At 40.2% G+C, this 20,492-nt stretch overlaps 3 protein-coding genes and 1 long non-coding RNA gene across 7 annotated transcripts; 1 reads left to right on the plus strand and 3 right to left on the minus strand.

Annotated features, from left to right (window-relative positions):
• The first annotated feature begins 2,229 nt into the window (after positions 1-2,229).
• On the plus strand, positions 2,230-5,831 carry LOC103515992 (acanthoscurrin-1-like). 4 transcript variants are annotated; one of them, XM_008480943.3, is made up of 4 exons: positions 2,230-2,399; positions 2,946-3,027; positions 5,031-5,137; positions 5,267-5,831. In XM_008480943.3, the coding sequence occupies exons 1-3, from the start codon at positions 2,385-2,387 to the stop codon at positions 5,126-5,128; spliced, it is 195 nt and encodes a 64-aa protein (XP_008479165.1). In that variant the 5' UTR covers positions 2,230-2,384; the 3' UTR covers positions 5,129-5,137; positions 5,267-5,831. The 4 variants fall into 4 exon arrangements, with proteins under 4 accessions (XP_008479165.1, XP_026684312.1, XP_008479163.1 ...); XM_026828511.1 differs by having other exon boundaries at positions 2,233-2,399; positions 5,031-5,134; positions 5,264-5,831; XM_008480941.3 differs by lacking the exon at positions 2,946-3,027 and adding an exon at positions 4,204-4,285 and having other exon boundaries at positions 2,237-2,399; positions 5,031-5,831.
• A 1,168-nt stretch (positions 5,832-6,999) lies between these two features.
• On the minus strand, positions 7,000-7,853 carry LOC113470237. The gene is made up of 2 exons (XR_003393363.1): positions 7,746-7,853; positions 7,000-7,044 (listed from the first exon to the last, which is right to left on the minus strand). It is a non-coding gene; the product is annotated as an uncharacterized LOC113470237 (long non-coding RNA).
• A 1,176-nt stretch (positions 7,854-9,029) lies between these two features.
• Positions 9,030-12,872, minus strand: LOC103515993 (glycosaminoglycan xylosylkinase; the record flags this gene model as incomplete). Its single annotated transcript, XM_026828510.1, has 6 exons — positions 12,849-12,872; positions 12,367-12,615; positions 11,730-11,890; positions 10,739-11,037; positions 9,965-10,388; positions 9,030-9,260 (listed from the first exon to the last, which is right to left on the minus strand). Coding segments are annotated over exons 1-6 (1,380 nt in total), but the record flags the coding sequence as incomplete, so codon positions are not given.
• Positions 12,873-13,890: 1,018 nt separating this feature from the next.
• On the minus strand, positions 13,891-20,194 carry LOC103515994 (protein espinas-like). Its single transcript, XM_008480945.1, has 6 exons — positions 20,171-20,194; positions 16,491-16,677; positions 15,495-15,751; positions 15,289-15,296; positions 14,878-15,073; positions 13,891-14,235 (listed from the first exon to the last, which is right to left on the minus strand). Exons 1-6 carry the CDS (start codon positions 20,192-20,194, stop codon positions 13,891-13,893), a joined length of 1,017 nt encoding a protein of 338 aa, XP_008479167.1.
• Positions 20,195-20,492: the final 298 nt, after the last annotated feature.

A 20,492-nucleotide genomic window follows, 5' to 3' on the forward strand; every position in this document is an offset into this window, starting at 1 on the left:
AAAAAAAAAAAAAAAAAAAAAAAAAAAAAAAAAATAGGGTACTTAGAAGCTTAGAACTAAGCTTACGTACTATAATATTAATAATAAATTGCACTAATACACACTATTGCACTAATACACAGAGATGGGTCCTATCTCATACCAAAATTTCTACTACGAGTACCTACCAAAGTAATGAGAAAGTATTGCAATCGGTCCAATTTTTAATGATTTTGTCATAACTAAAGAACTTATTTTTCCTTTTCTACCGTTTCCCGGGCTACGCGACTACAGAGCAACATACCAGAAATAGAAATAGACATAGACATACATAGTTGGTTATGCTGATATCACACGTGCTGTTTTCCTTTCAGCCAGAACCCTGAGCAGGAAGACTTGCACAAAATAATATTCATACAGTGTGTTTGTAAGGAAAATTCCAACCTTATGCGATACCTGTCATTGCGGATTCGAATTTAATCCGGATTGGATAATGTTCATTCTCGGAACGGTTGGCTTTCTCCTATCCTGTTTTCCTTCTCTCTTCGATTTCGGGACGATAAGACCTTGGCAGTTACAGTTCCCTCTCTCAAACCTCTCTTTTTTATAGATATCCTTCTAACTATAAGTACATACTATTGTAATTTAACTGAGCCGTCTTTGACTGGACGTACATGGACTGAACCGTCCACACTGCCTCGACAACATAGATTCACCTCTTCGATGGACGCGACGCGGCCAGTCGACTATGTTTGGACACACCTTAATAACTATTTTGGGCAGTCCGTCAATAAATTTTGATTGTTTCTCTCTATTTTTCCTCATAATTAATTTCGACATCAGAATCTTGAGCTGTTGTTGCGGGGCTACCCACTATACCTACTAATCCTACTATGTATCACAAAGGTTACCTGGTTTAATGCCTATACAATTAATCTCTATCTATTACGTAGGATGGGTATAATTTATCTTTTATCTATAAGGTAGGATTATCTTCATATACGGGAAAAGAGGCAGGAAAACGATAGATACCCTGAGTTTAATGCTGTTCATTTCTTAAGATTCTTAAGAAGAGTGATTCCAATACAGGATGTTCATATAGAAAGAAAACTGACAATCAGCTTTTTTCCTTATCTGGAACAAGTTTTTAAAAAGGGATCTGGAAGAGAGAGAGAGAGAGAGAATGGAGAAGAGAGAGAGAGAATGGAGACGAGATGAGGGAGCAGTGAATAGAGGATTGTGGAGGGGAGACTTCAAGAGGGAAATGCCGAGCACAAATGAAATTCGGAAAATGGCAAAGTGAAAGAAGATGGAAAAAGTTAAAAAAAAAAAAAAAAAACAAATCATCATCATCATTGTTGTTGCGTCTTCGTAGCCGAAGGTTGCTATTGTTTTTATCTATTGTTTTTATTGTTTTAAGAAGAGGTTTGATAGAAGTGCAACAACGGAGATTGTTATTGGCCCGAAATCGAAAAGAAGGACATAAGAGGAGAAAGCCAGTTGTGCAGAAAACGAATTGGGATAGAATTCGCCCGGGGCTAGAATCAAAACAGCGACCTAGAGGGTGTACCAAGTTTGGCAAAGAAAGGGGATCAAAAGTCACGTAGGTCTCTTTTTTCTGTAGACACCCTGCATGTAGGTGTAGGATACGAACCATTACTACACAGGTAAACACGAAAAATATTGAGTGAAGATCTGGAAGATGCAGTCCAAGGTCCCATGTAAATTTATGAAGAACAGGGGTGCCCAAAGTTTGGGTGTATTAAGCCCTCTTTCTAACGAAATGATACCCCCATACGCCCAATGATAGCCTTATGGTCCCGAAAGTGAAGAGAGAAGGAAGTCAGGAGACGAGAAAGCCAGCCGTTCCGAGAACGAACCTAATCTCTTCAGGATAAAATCAGCCCCGGGCGGGAATCGAACCCGTGATCTAGCGCTTGAAAGGCAGACGCGCTAACAACAATGCTAACTAGGCTGGCTGAGAGCGAGAATTTTACGTTCTTAAAATGGGGCACAAAGGTAAAAAGTTAGAAACACACTGCCCTCAATTGACGTGAGCTCGCGCCGAGTGTTTATACCTTCAAAAGAGTCACACCTTCCCTGATATGTCTTCGCGTAACTTCTGTCTTGTCTTCCCGCCCCCCCCCCAGTTTGGGTACCCCTGGTTCGGAATATCGTTTTCCTTTTGCCGCGAGAGACACCGAGTGAGTTTCCAATATTTATCCTCCTCACCCATTTTATTTACATTACTTAATTATATCATACATAGTAACTTTAGATGTGGGAAATCCACAAGGCACTCATATTACCGGATTAGTTTTCCTACATAAATAAAATTTCCTCAATCGGAATCAGATTATTCCCAACCTTCTGATATCGAGTGTCTTCTACGCAACATAGTCGACATGAAGTTTTGGCAGGTGAGTTACGTTGAATTTGCTGAAAATTACTGTTTTTTTCTTCTAAATTCTCTTTAGGGATTAATTTTTCGACAAAGTCACAGCTTTGGGTCGGGGAGGGATGAGGTATTGATTTCTCGGCAAAAGTCACAACTTTAGATAGGGGTTGTGTTTTTTTTTTTTTTTTTTTTTTTTTTGGCAGTTCCGAGAACGAGCCTTATCTGTTAAGCAAGCCCGGGCGGGAATCGAACCCACGACGCAGCGCTTAAAAAGCAGGCGCGCTACCTTCCATGCTAACTAAACTGACAAGGCTTTATCCACAATATTGTTCTTTTATTTTGTTCACTGTAGGAGACCTTGTTGAGACTGCTGAGGTAAAAAGGGCTTTTCAGTTATATTTGAGGAAGGTTTTACAGGAAGTTTTAAAAAGGTTTGTACATTCTATTCTAATATCCACAATAATCCACATTCTATTCATATTCTAATCTATTCAAATTCTATTCTAATCTATTCATATTCTATTCTATTCTAATTTATTCATATTTTATTCTATTCTGATTGCCACAGGTGTTCATTGCATTTCTGGTGGCCTGTCTGGCACTACTCAGTATGGTAACTGCATCACCTCAAAGATATGGAGGATACAGAGGTAAGTCAGATTAGCACCGCGGGCGATTTTTTTCTTCTTTCTAATTCTAAGAAAGTGTAAAAAAAGTCAGCTCTACATACAGGGTGTCCCAGAATTTATGCTTTAATTGATTTTCTCGGAGCCTGTTCGAAATTTCGGAAAACAAAAAAACCCGTAACTTTTTGATTTTTGAAGCGGACATTTTGGCAATATCGCGATTCGCGAAAAATTTCGCGAAGTCCGCGAATCGGGTACCAACTTTGGATTTTTAAATTAGAACCCCTATTTTTTATTGCAAATTCGTTTTCTACGTTAAATTTGAAGTATAATCGACTACTCACTCGAATTTTTGCGATTCGCGGTTTTGCGGAATTCGCGAAAAACGCGAATCACAAAAGTGCTTATAAAGTACAAGTGTGACCTATCAAATCTGAGTGTTTTTTGCTCCCAAATCTTATGGTCTCATTATTTTTTCGATTTGGTCCAATATTTCGCTGTTTGCGATTTGCGCGGTGTTCGCGAAATCCGCGAATCCTACATGTTTTCCAAAGGTACGTGTGTGACATATCAAATCATGCTATTTTTTACTTCTAAATCTTGTGGTGATATTATTTTTTCAATTCACTCCATTTTTGACTGTTCGCGGTGTTCGCGAAATCCGCGAACAGTCAAAAATGAAGTGAATTGAAAAAATAATATCACCACAAGATTTAGAAGTAAAAAATAGCATAATTTGATATGTCACACACGTACCTTTGGAAAACATGTAGGATTCGCGGATTTCGCGAACACCGCGCAAATCGCAAACAGCGAAATATTGGACCAAATCGAAAAAATAATGAGACCATAAGATTTGGGAGCAAAAAACACTCAGATGTGATAGGTCATACTTGTACTTTATAAGCACTTTTGTGATTCGAAATTCGAGTGAGTAGTCGATTATACTTAAAATGTAACGTAGAAAACGAATATGCAATAAAAAATAGGGGTTCTAATTTAAAAATCCAAAGTTGGTACCCGATTCGCGGACTTCGCGAAATTTTTCGCGAATCGCGATATTGCCAAAATGTCCGCTTCAAAAATCAAAAAGTTACGGGTTTTTTTGTTTTTCGAAATTTCGAACAAAAAGGTTTGTACATTCTATTCTAATATTCATATTCTAATCTATTCATTTTTATTCTATTTTGATTGCCACAGGTGTTCATTGCATTTCTGGTGGCCTGTCTGGCGCTACTCAGTATGGTAACTGCATCACCTCAAAGATACGGGGGATACAGAGGTAAGTCAGATTAGCGCCGCGGGCGATTTTTTTCTTCTTTCTAATGCTAAGAAAGTGTAAAATAGTCAGCTCTACATACCTATATGCTTTCAACATTTTCGACACATTTTAAAATTAACCAGGTTCCTGCTCGCTCACACCGCACAAAACGAATTTTTCTTCGTCACAATTTTTTTTTCTTTTTCGGTCTCGGGTCGTAGGTATAGTGTATACAAATAGTGTGTTCACATTGCCAGCGAAGAAAAAGTCCGAAAAATTGCAACTTCGAACGAAGGAAAATTCGTTCAGTGTGAACGGTTAAACAGCCTTCTGCCAGCCTAGTTAGCTTAGTTGGTAGTGCGTCTGCCTTGTAAGCGCTAGGCCGCGGGTTCCATTCCCGCCCGGGGCGGATTTTATCCCGATGGTATAATGTTCGTTCTCGGAACGGCTGGCTTTCTCCTATCCTGTCTTCCATTTTTCTTCGATTTCGGGACGATAAGACCATAGCAGTTACAGTTCCCTCTATCAAACCTCTTGAAAAAAAAAAAGCATTGGTCGGTTTATTGATTTAATTCCCGTTTATTTCTTCTCCTCCACAGGCGGTGGCTATCGCGGAGGTGGTGGATATCTATCCTGTCTTCCTTTTCTCTTCGATATCGGAACAATAAAACCTCAGCAGGTACAGTTCCCTCTATCAAACCTCTTGAAAAAAAAAGCATTGGTCGGTTTATTGATTTAATTCCCGTTTATTTCTTCTCCTCCACAGGCGGTGGCTATCGCGGAGGTGGTGGATATTACCGTGGAGGTGGCTACCGTGGAGGTGGTTACCGTGGTGGTGGTTATCGCGGCGGATATCGTGGATGAGTGGACATGGTAGAATAATCGCCTTAACTCAAACAGACATTCTAACCTACTCAACCAGCGAATTCTATGATAGAAAACCTAGCTTTATATACATACGAGTACATTGTAACTTGTTTATATCGTGGATGAGTGGACATGGTAGAATAATCGCCTCAACTCAACCAGACATTCTAACCTACTCAACCAGCGGATTCTATGATAGAAAACCTAGCTTTATATACCTACGTACATTGTAACTTGTTTAGACTGCGGGAGTAAAGGGACTTTTCAGTCTCAATCTGGCAGTATAACCAGGGTATATTCTATTCTATTCTACATTGCACGAACTATTAGGTAAGGCCGAGATCCACAATGTGAGTTTAAACTCGGTTTCAGTTTAACTCTCGGATGAAGCAATCTGATTGGCTGATTTTTAGAAAATTCAAAAAATTTAGCCAGATTGCCAAAACCGAGATTAAAACTAATGGAGTTTAAACTCACTCAGTGGATCGATCCTAAGTTCAGATAAAAGTTCAATTGAAGAAGAAGAAAATGTAATTTCTTTATATAAAAATTTCATTGTATTAAAATTTTATAATTCATACTCATATCTACACATATACTTACATTTTTTTTTTTTCGATATTTTATTACATTATTTACAATTAATTTACAACAAAATGCAGAAAGACATAAGGGTATTTGAATTTACAAAAAAAAAAAATACTACTTATCAGGTGGAAGTTACCAATTAGTTCAAAGAAACAATGTATTAATCATTACTCAGCGTCCATTTTAGTTTAGGACTATTGCACTACACAGAGATGGGTCTCTTCTTGATCCCTTGTGTTCCGCGTCCATTTTAGTTTAGGACTATTGCACTACACAGAGATGGGTTCTATCTCATCCCAAAGTTTCTACTACGAGTGCTGAAGTAATGAGAAAGTATTGCAATCGGTCCAATTTTTTATGATTTCGTCATAACTAAAGAACTTATTTTTCCTTTTCTACCGTTTCCCGGGCTACGCGACTACAGAGCAACATACCAGAAATAGAAATAGACATAGACGTACATACATAGTTAGTTATGCTGATATCACACGTGCTGTTTTCCTTTCACTTTCAGCCAGAACCCTGAGCAGGAAGACTCGCACAAAATAATATTCATACAGTGTGTTTGTAAGGAAAATTCAAACCCTATGCAATACCTGTCATTGCGGATTCGAATTTAATCCGGATTGGATAATGTTCGTTCTCGGGAAGAAGAACCCCTGGCTTTCTCTCCCATCAGGTCATTGATTCCTCCCCCTCTCCTCCTACTTTCCCATATCCATTTGTATCCCTATTTCCCTCCTATTTTGCCTCTATCCATTTCCATCCCACCTACATCCTTGTCCATTATGTCCCCCCTACGCACTCTATTTCTTCCTTTTTAGTCCGTCCTTCCTTTATTATTACTAATAATAAAAGGTATAGTGGACGGACTATTGTATTCGCTTCGGTGTCGTTCTCTTTTTTATAGATATCCTTCTAACTATAAGTACCCACTATTGTAATATAACTGAGCTGTCTTTGACTGGACGTACATGGACTGAACCGTCCACACTGCCTCGACAACATAGATTCACGCGACGCGGCCAGTCGACTATGTTTGGACACACCTTAATAACTATTTTGGGCAGTCCGTCAATAAATTTTGATTGTTTCTCTCTATTTTTCCTCATAATTTATTTCGACATCAGAATCTTGAGCTATTTTGCTGCGGGGCTACCCACAACCTACTATATATCACAAAGGTTACCTGGTTTAATGCCTATATATACAATTAATCTCTATCTATTACGTAGGATGGGTATAATTTATCTTTTCAACTTCTTCTCATCCGGGGAAATGTCAGGTGGTGCCGTGTTGAGTACTTTGGCTCTTTGTTCCCCATGCTTGTGATTAAAGGTAGTAACACATTACCATCACGTGACGTGATTGTAGTTTTTTCCCGCGATTAAATACCTATGAAAACCCCAAACTGATTTTTTTTTTTTTCTATTTCTTTCTTTTTTAGGAGTTCAAGTTAGCTTAACTCCGAACACAAAATGCCCACTCTGAGGCTTAGGTCGTGAGTTCGATTCCCGCGAACCCACTTGAGGTGAATTCATCCTAACCAGATGGGGATCGATCTCGGAACGGCTGGCTTTCTCCAAACCTTCTATAAAACCTCCTTAAATAATAAAGTATTACAAAATATGGCCTCTTACCTTATATTTTAGCAGGCGCGGAGTCAGGTCTCCTATTTAACCAGTTCTATTCTTTCTCAGATGGCTCTTCGTTCGCGATGCTTGTGATTAAAGGTAGAAACCATCGCGTGACGTGATTCTAGTTTTTTCCCGCCATTAAATACCTATGAAAACCCCGAACTGATTTTTTTTTTTTTCTATTTCTTTCTTTTTTAGGAGTTCAAGTTAGCTTAACTCCGAACACAAAAAGCTCACTCTGAGGCTTAGGTCGCGAGTTCGATTCCCGCGAACCCGCTTGAGGCGAATTCATCCTAACCAGCTGGGGATCGTTCTCGGAACGGCTGGCTTTCTCCTATCCTGTCCAAACCTCCTTAAATAATAAAGTATTACAAAATATGGCCTCTTACCTTATATTTTAGCAGGCGCGGAGTCAGGTCTCCTATTTAACCAGAACTGTTTTCCCCTGGTGTTTCCTCACACAATAGTTGACCGCCGCATACACCAGAGTGAGCCTCTGTCTTTGTACTTTGTTGCGCTACGCTCATACGTCATATTATGCTAAGTTTCTGCAAAAAGTTATGAGATCCCCCCAAGTTAAGTAAGTAACTAGAACACATTTCGTATGTACCTACTTTACATTTAAATAAAATTTCACGAACACATTTACTCATTATTTCACTGTGCCTGTCGTTTTCACTTATTAAGCCTGATTCACACTATAGTGCCAGTCAAGGTCCGGTCACGGTCCGATCAAATGATTGTTGAAGGCAAGTAAATGCGAGTGTACACCATTTCCAGAGGAAAATTCAAAGGAAAAGCGAAAAATTTTCACAGATTTTCCCGGAACTGCCAGCTTTTGTTACATTTTAAAAATTTGAAATTTCATGTGCGAGAAGATAGTGCCATTTGACTTCTCATGTGTGAGAAGTTAGCGATTGTTGACTCGTGGAGGTAAAGTAGTGGTGGATTTCTTGTATTTTATATGAAAGTGAAGCTAAATGTAGGTCATGGAGGTAGATCCAGAGGCGATAGCATGTTGAATGCACCGTTTCCAATGAGTGGTACCCATTCATTCACTTGGACACTCGTTCACCATTGTTGCCACATTGGATTTTTTCGGAAACAAACAGTTCCCAAAATGGGTGGATTTCTTGTATTTTATATGAAAGTGAAGCTAAATGTAGGTCATGGAGGTAGATCCAGAGGCGATAGCATGTTGAATGCACCGTTTCCAATGTATCACTAAAGTTAAGCAACGTGGCGCGTGGTTGGTATCCCGATGGGAGACCATCTGGGCAAATAATCCTAACACCCATGCTGGCACCGGTCGCTATAAACATTTATATTACACAGCTATGTACCTACTTATTTTCCTCACAAGACTGAGTGGGCCCCACAACAGTCAGTCATGAAATCAATAATTTGCATGATAATTTTTTTAACCCCGCTGGGAATCGAACCCGGGTCTCTCGCGCGCAGTGACCACTACGCCATGGGAGCTGAAAAAAGAGAAGATAAAATAAAAAGTGTTCTTTGATCAATTTAATAAAGGTGAGCCTCCTCTGCATTCCCCTCCACTGATCCTCAGTCAATACCTCTTCCCCATTACATCCGCCACTCATCTGCCTCAATATCTTTATCATAAGACCGCCCCTGAGCTGAACTAAGCGATTATATGTGGACACCCGCAGGACACAGCAAGTGAGCCTCCTCTGCATTCCCCTCCACTGATCCTCAGTCAATACCTCTTCCCCATTACATTCGCCACTCATCTGCCTCAATATCTTTATCATAAGACCGCCCCTGAGCTGAACTAAGCGATTATATGTGGACACCCGCAGGACACAGCATTGGTATAGGGGAGCTAGGATGTCTAAATTGTCCAGGGCCGGATTACCAAAACTTTTCCCATTATCCAGGTATTACATCCGCCACTCATCTGCTTCAATATCTTTATCATAAGACCGCCCCTGAGCTGAACTAAGCGATTATATGTGGCCACCCGCAGGACACAGCATTGGTATAGGGGAGCTAGGATGTCTAAATTGTCCAGGGCCGGATTACCAAAACTTTTCCCATTATCCAGGCAATTCACGAGTTAATTTACAAAAACAAACTGTACAGTGTACACACGTATAGATACCTATCTCACGTATTAGATGTAGGTACCCGTTCTTATTATTACAATAACACATGGGTAGTGAAAAATGATTATTTAAACAATATAAAACTACACATGAAAATATCTACCACGGGGAGCAAAAATACGAAATAATTCGTACCTATTCTATTTCATATCAGAACATTGACAATTGAAATATACCTACCTACAAACATCAACACAGAATTAACAAACTAATAATATTATATGCTTTTAGTAAGTCGTATTGCAGAAATAAATAACCATTTACATAATGCATATTGTAGAGCGGTCAAACTTTCTTGACTTGGCGGTTGTAGATACTTGCCTACGAAATCTATAGATACCCAACTACCTACTTACCTAGCGTAAAATCTCATGGACCTTAACCTTATTCTATAATACAAAATACACACCTAGGTATAATACAAAATACACACCTAGGTATAATACAAAATACACACCTAGGTATAATACAAAATACACGTTTTTGATGTTAATGTTTCGATTGTTTTTGTTCTTATCGATGTTGTTTGATTCGATATTATTATATCCATTGTTTTGATTATTATCGATGTTGTTTGATTCGATATTGTTAAGATTTCCATCATTTTTGGCGTTATTATTGGTTTCATCGATATTGCCATATCGATTATTTTTATCCGAATCGATATTACTGAGATATCGATCGTTTCTACTTTCAATACCGTCGTCCGTATCGGTATTTTCCTTTGCATCGATATTCCCATATCGATTATTTCTGTTGATATCGATATTGGCGTCATTATGGACATCCTTAGGTTCACTCCAATTCACTTTGGTTTTCTCCAAATGATGTCTGTCTCCATTCTGCATGAGAAAATCAAACACCGCCACATCAACCAGATCCAATATGAACTCTCTATCATACCTGAAACCATATGTGAAAAGTTACACAGAGATCACAGATATCAAAATTATCGTAGAGCTTAATTTTTCTTCCAAGTGGAGAAGGATGATTTGTTAGTCGTTGTTACTGAGTTTGAAACAATAGTGCTTAGTGCTTATTTGTTTATACTGCTCACATAGGACTATAGAGTCCCTTTACTTCAGCAGTAGGCTACTATTGTTACTGTGGTCAAATTCTCAAATTACCTATATGGAGGATAAAATTTCATACCTCAACTGGGATTGAACCCACGCCCTCCTGTTTATAATAAAATCAGCTGATAAAAAAAATAATAGCCGAAAGAGAAATAATAGAAAGCAATAAATAACTACCTCTGTGCGACATTATCCAAGCAATACTTCTCGTCTCTCTCCCACGCCTTGGTCTTCCCTCCATAACTCCTCTGATACGGACTAGGCAGCTTCTCTACCGGCGTGTTCTCCAAATATAGGATACCCGCCCCAGCCACTGTCTTGCCGGCACACAGCGCCTCGTCCCGCGTACAGTAGAGACATTTCCCCATGTAGCAGGAGGTATTGTGTGGGCCGGGGAAGTAGGTGGTGTTCAGGCGGGGACTGGCCGTGGCTAGGAAATGAGACATGGGGAATGAGCGGAGTAGAGTTACAGGGACCTGGGGAAAAAAGAATAGAATAGATAATAGAATATATGTATCTTGTTTATCTTGTTGGGATAGGACTGAAAATTCCCTTTACTCCCGCAGTCTAACCAAGGTCTTATATATTTCGTCAAATTATGGGGAACATAAGACACCAATTTAGAGGATTAGATGTTGGGAAAACCGAGAGTGAAAAATGAATGAAGAAAAAAGTCGAGAAGAGCAATCCATAGGACAGTTGCATTAGAGTAAAAATTATGAATAAACGGTCGATTCCTACGACTTCTTTTTTAAAGTTGTGAAAAATCCTAGTCTGGGGGGTCAAAACTCCGAAAAAGTAAATTTAAAAGGTCGAAAATTCAATTTTTATTTGCCGTTCTAATGAAAAAGTTCGAAGAATTGTGACGTCAGATTTCAAGTCAAAATGTGCAGAAACGCTTGCGCACAAACAAATGAAGCGGGAGTCATGAGTTATGACGTCATCGCCTACGGGTTGTGAAGTCAGATTATAAGAAATGCGCACAAACACATTAATGTGCTGCCTGTAAGGGAGCTTTGCTCGGGACAGTTGATGTGACGTCATCGCGTATGGGAGGGTTTGCCGTGACGTCAGTAGGTAAATAAGATTTACCGGTATTTGTGTTTTTTAAAACGAAATTTCATATTTCTACTGGCACTTTAATCCCATAGTATAAATAAAATATTACCGTATACAGCTCTAGAATAAGTGAGAGGAGAAAGCCAATGTATTCCCCATAATGTCTATCCTTTCCATCTACCACACCAGGGAATGTGATGTTATTAGAATACCATTTGGGTTTGAACACAGCGCGCAATGTATGCTTTTCAGTGTTTGTGATAGCTTTGACTGAAATCAGAAAATAAGAATCATTAATTAACAAGTGTCCATCAGCCTATTTACCTTGGAAGGTAGCAGTGCGCCTACCTTGTGAGCACAAGGGATAAAAAAAAAGATGAGTTTCACTGCCTTTTTTATTTCATAGCAATGAAACAACTAGGTTTTTCGTTTTCATCATGTAGTGCAGGTTGCGGGTTCAATTCCTGTCCGAGGAGAACTTTATTGCTAAACACATAAGGTTTGTTCTCAGAAGCCTGGCTTTTTCCTATCCCGTGCTTTTTTTCTCTCTTTGAATTCGGGAGTAAAAAACCTCAGCAGTTACAGATACCTGTATCAAACTTCTTGGGGAAAGAACTTTATCAAAATTAAAGAAAATGATCGAGAGTTATTGTTAAACAGACAGACATTCTAATTCAATGCAAAATATTCTTGCTTAAATTTTTAAACTTGAAAAGAACTCACTTCAACTGTAATAAGTTACTAACCTTTGCCATGGTTGTTTTTACCATCACTCGGGTGTGCTAGTGTCAGAAGGAACTTGAGTTGTGTACCCTTGGTCATGAGATCTGTATATACCACTGTGGAATCACACAGGAATCCACTTAGCCTACCAATCAGGTTAAGATAGTGGTGAGCTTCGTTAGTTTTTGGCTGGGTGGGTGTGGTGTCAGTGCTGTGATGTATGAGCCAGGCATTCAGCTCAGTAATGTCACTCGGTGAGATTTTTGTTGAACCTGAGATGAAAAAAAAATGGCATATAATTATGATGCTCATAAGCTCAAAGCATGCTCAGAGGATATTTGCAATCAGTAAAATACAATTACCACTAGACGTTTAACCCTAAGTATATCACTGTGACCAGAATATCCCCCCTTACAAGATGCTTAGGGGTAACCAAACACATTCAGATGAGACTATGGATCCAGGCATAAACTACATGCACTCTATTAACTTGAATTATACTTACCATGCAAAATTTTCATCTGGGTCACCAAGTTTTGTCATTGCCTTGGATTCCTTTATGACTAGGAATCCAACAAAATTTGATGTCACTTTTGTTTACATTTTAAAAATTTGAAATTTCATGTGCGAGAAGATAGTGCCATTTGACTTCTCATGTGTGAGAAGTTAGCGATTGTTGACTCGTGGAGGTAAAGTAGTAGTGGATTTCTTGTATTTTATACGAAAGTGAAGCTAAATGTAGATCCAGAGGTGATAGCATATTGAATGCACCGTTTCCAATGTATCACTAAAGTTAAGCAACGTGGCGCGTGGTTGGTATCCGGATGGGAGACCATCTGGGCAAATAATCCTAACACCCATGCTGGCACCGGTCGCTATGAACATTTATATTACACAGCTATGTACTTATTTTCCTCACAAGACTGAGTCAGTGGGCCCCACAACCGTCAGTCATGAAATCAATAATTTGCATGATAATTTTTTTGACCCCGCTGGAAATCGAACCGGGGTCTCTCGCGCGCAGTGACCACTACGCCATGGGAGCTGAAAAAAGAGAAGATAAAATAAAAAGTGTTCTTTGATCAATTTAATAAAAATTGCAAAATGGATTTATTTTGAATTCACGAGTTAATTTACAAAAACAAACTGTACAGTGTACAGACACACGTATAGATACCTATCTCACGTATTAGATGTAGGTACCTATTCTTAATATATTACAATAACACATGGGTAGTAAAAAATGATTATAAATATATGCACATGCTGACATGCAAATATATCTACCATGGGGGAGCAAAAATACGAAATAATTCGTACCTATTCTATTTCATATCAGAACATTGACCATTGAAATATACCTACCTACAAACATCAACACATAATTAACAAACTAATAGCATTACCTATATGCTTTTAGTAAGTCGTATTGCAGAAATAAATAACCATTTGCATAATACATATTGTAGATACTTGCCTACGAAATCTATATAGATACCCAACTACCTACTTACCTAGCGTAAAATCTCATGGACCTTAACCTTATTCTATAATACAAAATACACACCTAGGTATAAATGATTCCCGAGTTTATCCGAGTGATTCCCGATCCTGTCCAAATGATTGCCGAGTCTATCCGAATGACTTCCAGTTCTGTCCGAAGTTGATTCATTCGTTTCGTAGCTATCACATGATTGGTCGCCGGGCTTCGAGTCTCCCCGATTGTGTTCGGGTTCGCTCGGGGGTTTCCGGACAGAGTCGGGATTGTTGGAGTTGACCAGAGTGGGATCTGTGGTAGGGGAGGGGGGATCTTGGGAGAGGGGAGGGTGAGACTTGGCCGAGTGTTTGCGGGATGGTTTGGGAGATTTAGCGCCTGGTTGACTACTCGATACCTGTAGGAAATGAGGACAGAAGATGATGTAGAATTAAACATTTGACAACTTACATGGTTTCTTTGAGGATAATGGCAGTTTTTAAGACACTTTTCCTTCTCAAAATCTATGGTAAGATGAAGATACATATCTGTTCGATATGTTAGATATAATTCATAATTGATATTCTTTAGAAAAGAATCAACTGGATTTTGTTCTTGGCAGTGGTCACGTGTTACTCTGGAATCATCCCCAAGTTCAAGTTAATCAGAAGTACGCACACTCCTTCGGAAGAATATTATTAAATATTTTCCTTTGTAAAGCTTCATCAAATAAACAGTTTTTTTTTTAAGAGCTTTGACAGAGGGAACTGTAACTTCTATGGTCTTATCGTCCCGAAATCGAAGAGAGAAGGAAGACAGGATAGGAGAAAGCCAGCCGTTCCGAGAACGAACATTATCTCATCAGGATAAAATCCGCCCCAGGCGGGAATCGAACCCGCGGCCTAGCGCTTACAAGGCAGACGCACTACCAACTAAGCTAACTAGGCTGGCTTAAACAGTATTTTAAACTCTGTTTTAATTTGTCTAAGTTCTAAGTTCAATATCAAAGTATGGCCAGAGCTATTAAACCGTCGAACTCATACTTGGCCGGAGTACTTACCCTACTAGGTGACTCTCCTCTCTCCTCAGGCCCGGCTGTTACAGCGGCCTTACTAGTCTTCCTAGGTCTCTGAGGTCGCAGACCAGGGCCGGAACTATCGGACGGTGTAGGGGGTTCTCCCTTAGAGCAGGCTATGGAGCAGAATATGACGCCGGCCCTGGGTAGGGGATTTGGCGCCTGGTTGACTACTCGATACCTGTAGGAAATGAGGACAGAAGATGATGTAGAATTAAACATTTGACAACTTATATGATTTCTTTGAGGATAATGGCAGTTTTTAACACACTTTTCCTTCTCAAAATCTATGGTAAGATGAAGATATCTGTTCGATATGTTAGATAGGTACATATAATTCATAATTGATATTCTTTAGAAAAGATTCCACTGGATTTTGTTCTTGGCAGTGGTCACGTGTTACTCTGGAATCATTCCCAAGTTCAAGTTAATCAGAAGTACGCACACTCCTTCAGAAGAATATTATTAAATATTTTCCTTTGTAAAGCTTCATCAGATAAACAGTATTTTAAACTCTGTTTTAATTTGTCTAAGTTCAATATCAAAGTATGGCCAGAGCCATTAAACCGTCGCACTCATACTTGGCCTAGTGGAGTACTTACCCTACTAGGTGACTCTCCTCTCTCCTCAGGCCCGGCTGTTACAGCGGCCTTACTACTCTTCCTAGGTCTCTGTGGCCTCAGACCAGGGCCGGAACTATCGGACGGTGTAGGGGGTTCTCCCTTAGAGCAGGCTATGGAGCAGAATATGACGCCGGCCCTGGGTAGGAATGGTCTGCCTAGGAGAGATAGGGAGCAGGTGGCACAACAGAAGCAGGAGTCTGTAGCATGCCAGTGTTGGCCCTCATGAGACATTTGACCTGCGGGGAGAGAGGAGAAATAATTAATGTTGAGGTCCCGGGTTCGATGCCCACTTTATAATAATAATAATAATAATAATAATCTTGGCCAGATTTTATTGATCCCGACAGTATATGTTTTATTGTTGTGTTGAAGTTGAAAATAATAATAATAATGCGATTGAAAATATTTCAACATTTTCAACGGGTTACTTTCTGGTGTTCTCGTGTTGACCCAGCACTCCAATGGGAAGTATTGTGTCTCTTTATCATCCATCTCGTGAGAGACATACGAGACATTCCTAAATTGACCAGGCAATTTAAGAAATTATTTCATACTTTCCCTAGGCATTTTATAGAATGCCAAACAATGTTTCTAGGTAAAGTATATAATGACTTGAAACGCGCCGTTACAAATAAAGCAGCTGCCAGTCTGTGACTGGTTCCAGGATCACAGCAAAACCATCATTCAATTTGAAATTATAGAAATTTATAATATGTATAAAATAGGATAACCTTGTTCATCCAACTCGAATAGGACTGAAAAAAGGCCGTTCACCCCAGTAGTCTAACCAAAGATCTACTATATCTTTTACGATTTAGGACATTTTTTAGGAGTATACATATATGTACCTACCTATTTTAGGGGAAATAAGTGTGCTTCTTTTCGGATGAATCTAAACAAGGTCTCGTATATTTTATGGGCCCTCAATTTAGTATGATTACCCTACTTGTACTCTCACCTCATCGCAGGCGCTACACCTTGGCTTGAGGGTCTCCGCATGATGCCGTCCACAATATAGTTTATCTCCCCTATAGAAGTAGATCAGATCCACCAGAAGTTCATTGCATACGCTGCATGTAAAGCAGCCTGGATGCCAACAGGAGTTGGGTCCGGCCCTGGACGCAAACACTGACATGTCGGATGTTTGAAGTTCATCCTCACACTGGGGAGAAAACAGGGGCGGACACATTGAATTAGAATACAGGGGCGGATTGAATAATTAGAAAGAAAGAAGAAGAAAAAAACATTAAAAAGGTAATTGCCAGCCTAGTTTGCTTGGTTGGTAGCGCGTCTGCCTTGTAAGCGCTAGGCCGCGGGTTCGATTCTCGCCTGGGGCGGATTTTATCCTGAACGGATAATGTTCGTTCTCGGAACGGCTGGCTTTCTCCCATTCTGTCTTCCTTTCTCTTCGATTTCGGGACGATAAGACCCTAGCAGTTAAGGTCCCTCTGTCAAATCTCTTGAAAAAAAGTAATCTAAGACATTTTTATTTTATTTTATTGTGAATGTACATTTTTGTTATTAAAATAAAGAAAGGAAGAACATGAAGATGGAAAGACAGACAAATCTTTGCGTTGCATTTTTCATTAAATTTCTTTTCTTTCTGATTTCTTCCTCGTAATTAAAATATTTTTTCTCGTTTTAATTATGCAACAATGCAACTAATAACAGGAACAAGAAGGAGGAAGAGGAGGAGGAGGAAGAGGAGAAGAGAAAAAATGGAGGAAGAGGAGGAGGAGAAGACAAAGGAGAAGAGAAAAAATAATAAAAGAAAGAAGAGGAGGAAGGAGGAAAATGTGGCACAAGTTCATTAAGAAAACATTGAAAAAAAAAAAAAAACAGAGAAAAAAAGTAATATACATACGAGATTGGCATGCTACGACACAGACCACATGCGTCTAATGTTTCATTACTACAAAATAAAAACATTCGTCTTAGAAGAAGATTTATTTTCCTGCCACCTCCCTGAAGATTTTCTTTTTCCAAATTTTATAATTTCTTCCCATTTCACAAGGTTTTTTCTCCTCAAACTATCATATCTTACCTCGATTTCTTTTTCACAAGATATTTTTTAATCCAAATTTACATTTCTTCACTTCCCCCTTGTTTATTTCTTACCTTGATCTACCCGGATAGATTGTCCACACGAGTCACACGTCTCGGCAAAATCCTGATCAAAACACACCAGACAGTACGGTGTATTTCTTACCTTGATCTACCCGGAGAGATTGTCCACACGAGTCACACGTCTCGGCAAAATCCTGATCAAAACACACCAGACAGTACGGTGTATTTCTTACCTTGATCTACCCGGAGAGATTGTCCACACGAGTCACACGTCTCGGCAAAATCCTGATCAAAACACACCAGACAGTACGGTGTATTTCTTACCTTGATCTACCCGGAGAGATTGTCCACACGAGTCACACGTCTCGGCAAAATCCTGATCAAAACACACCAGACAGTACGGTGTATTTCTTACCTTGATCTACCCGGAGAGATTGTCCACACGAGTCACACGTCTCGGCAAAATCCTGATCAAAACACACCAGACAGTACGGTGTATTTCTTACCTTGATCTACCCGGAGAGATTGTCCACACGAGTCACACGTCTCGGCAAAATCCTGATCAAAACACACCAGACAGTACGGTGTATTTCTTACCTTGATCTACCCGGAGAGATTGTCCACACGAGTCACACGTCTCGGCAAAATCCTGATCAAAACACACCAGACAGTACGGTGTATTTCTTACCTTGATCTACCCGGAGAGATTGTCCACACGAGTCACACGTCTCGGCAAAATCCTGATCAAAACACACCAGACAGTACGGTGTATTTCTTACCTTGATCTACCCGGAGAGATTGTCCACACGAGTCACACGTCTCGGCAAAATCCTGATCAAAACACACCAGACAGTACGGTGTATTTCTTACCTTGATCTACCCGGAGAGATTGTCCACACGAGTCACACGTCTCGGCAAAATCCTGATCAAAACACACCAGACAGTACGGTGTATTTCTTACCTTGATCTACCCGGAGAGATTGTCCACACGAGTCACACGTCTCGGCAAAATCCTGATCAAAACACACCAGACAGTACGGTGTATTTCTTACCTTGATCTACCCGGAGAGATTGTCCACACGAGTCACACGTCTCGGCAAAATCCTGATCAAAACACACCAGACAGTACGGTGTATTTCTTACCTTGATCTACCCGGAGAGATTGTCCACACGAGTCACACGTCTCGGCAAAATCCTGATCAAAACACACCAGACAGTACGGTGTATTTCTTACCTTGATCTACCCGGAGAGATTGTCCACACGAGTCACACGTCTCGGCAAAATCCTGATCAAAACACACCAGACAGTACGGTGTATTTCTTACCTTGATCTACCCGGAGAGATTGTCCACACGAGTCACACGTCTCGGCAAAATCCTGATCAAAACACACCAGACAGTACGGTGTATTTCTTACCTTGATCTACCCGGAGAGATTGTCCACACGAGTCACACGTCTCGGCAAAATCCTGATCAAAACACACCAGACAGTACGGTGTATTTCTTACCTTGATCTACCCGGAGAGATTGTCCACACGAGTCACACGTCTCGGCAAAATCCTGATCAAAACACACCAGACAGTACGGTGTATTTCTTACCTTGATCTACCCGGAGAGATTGTCCACACGAGTCACACGTCTCGGCAAAATCCTGATCAAAACACACCAGACAGTACGGTGTATTTCTTACCTTGATCTACCCGGAGAGATTGTCCACACGAGTCACACGTCTCGGCAAAATCCTGATCAAAACACACCAGACAGTACGGTGTATTTCTTACCTTGATCTACCCGGAGAGATTGTCCACACGAGTCACACGTCTCGGCAAAATCCTGATCAAAACACACCAGACAGTACGGTGTATTTCTTACCTTGATCTACCCGGAGAGATTGTCCACACGAGTCACACGTCTCGGCAAAATCCTGATCAAAACACACCAGACAGTACGGTGTATTTCTTACCTTGATCTACCCGGAGAGATTGTCCACACGAGTCACACGTCTCGGCAAAATCCTGATCAAAACACACCAGACAGTACGGTGTATTTCTTACCTTGATCTACCCGGAGAGATTGTCCACACGAGTCACACGTCTCGGCAAAATCCTGATCAAAACACACCACTCTATGTCTCTCTCTCTCTTTCTTTCTTTCTTTCTTTCATTCTCTCTCTCTCTCCCCCTCCCTCTCTCCCTTTTCATTTTCTTTCTCTTTCTCCCCCCTCTTTCTCTCTCTCTCTGTTGCATTGTCTCGTATAAATCGTATAGTATTTGTAGTATTCGTTGTGATAGGTAATAATGTTTTTGATAAATGTGTTAACAACATGAGGGGGAGAGAAACAACTATAAAGTAGGTATTAAATTTATGAAAAGGGAGAGAGAGGGAGAAATGGAGGAAACTGAGGGAAAGTGTGTGTGAGAGGGGGAGAGAGAGAGAGAGAGAGAGGGAGGGAGGGAGAGAGAGAGAGAGAGAGAGAGGGAAATATATTAAAGACATCTGCTGACACTGTCGTAAATTTGAACTTTTTAACATCTCTGTCTCCCCCACCTAAAAGCCCCTCGTAGATGAGTAAACGCTTTGCTCACTCACTTGGTCTAGCAGGGAGGATACCATCTTACCAGTCTGAAATTTCCATAAATTTAGTGTAGCCAAAAGCCAAATGTCAACCCAAAGCAATTACCCTAGCTAGGGACTGACGAAAGACGCCAACCCCGTCTGAACATGGGAAAAGAGTAGGAAGAAGAATGAAGAAAAGTGAGCTTATAGCGTAGGGGTGGCCGCTAATCTTACCCACGCGGCAGGCGAAATTTTTGGTCTACAATCTTCAGAACTGAAGCGTATACTCACGTTTTGGTCTACAATCTTCATAACTAAAGCGTATACTCACGTTTTGGTCTACAATCTTCAGAAC

This window comes from Diaphorina citri, unplaced genomic scaffold (assembly GCF_000475195.1).
Source record: "Diaphorina citri unplaced genomic scaffold, Diaci psyllid genome assembly version 1.1 scaffold1459, whole genome shotgun sequence".
NCBI classification, from domain to species: domain Eukaryota; kingdom Metazoa; phylum Arthropoda; class Insecta; order Hemiptera; family Psyllidae; genus Diaphorina; species Diaphorina citri.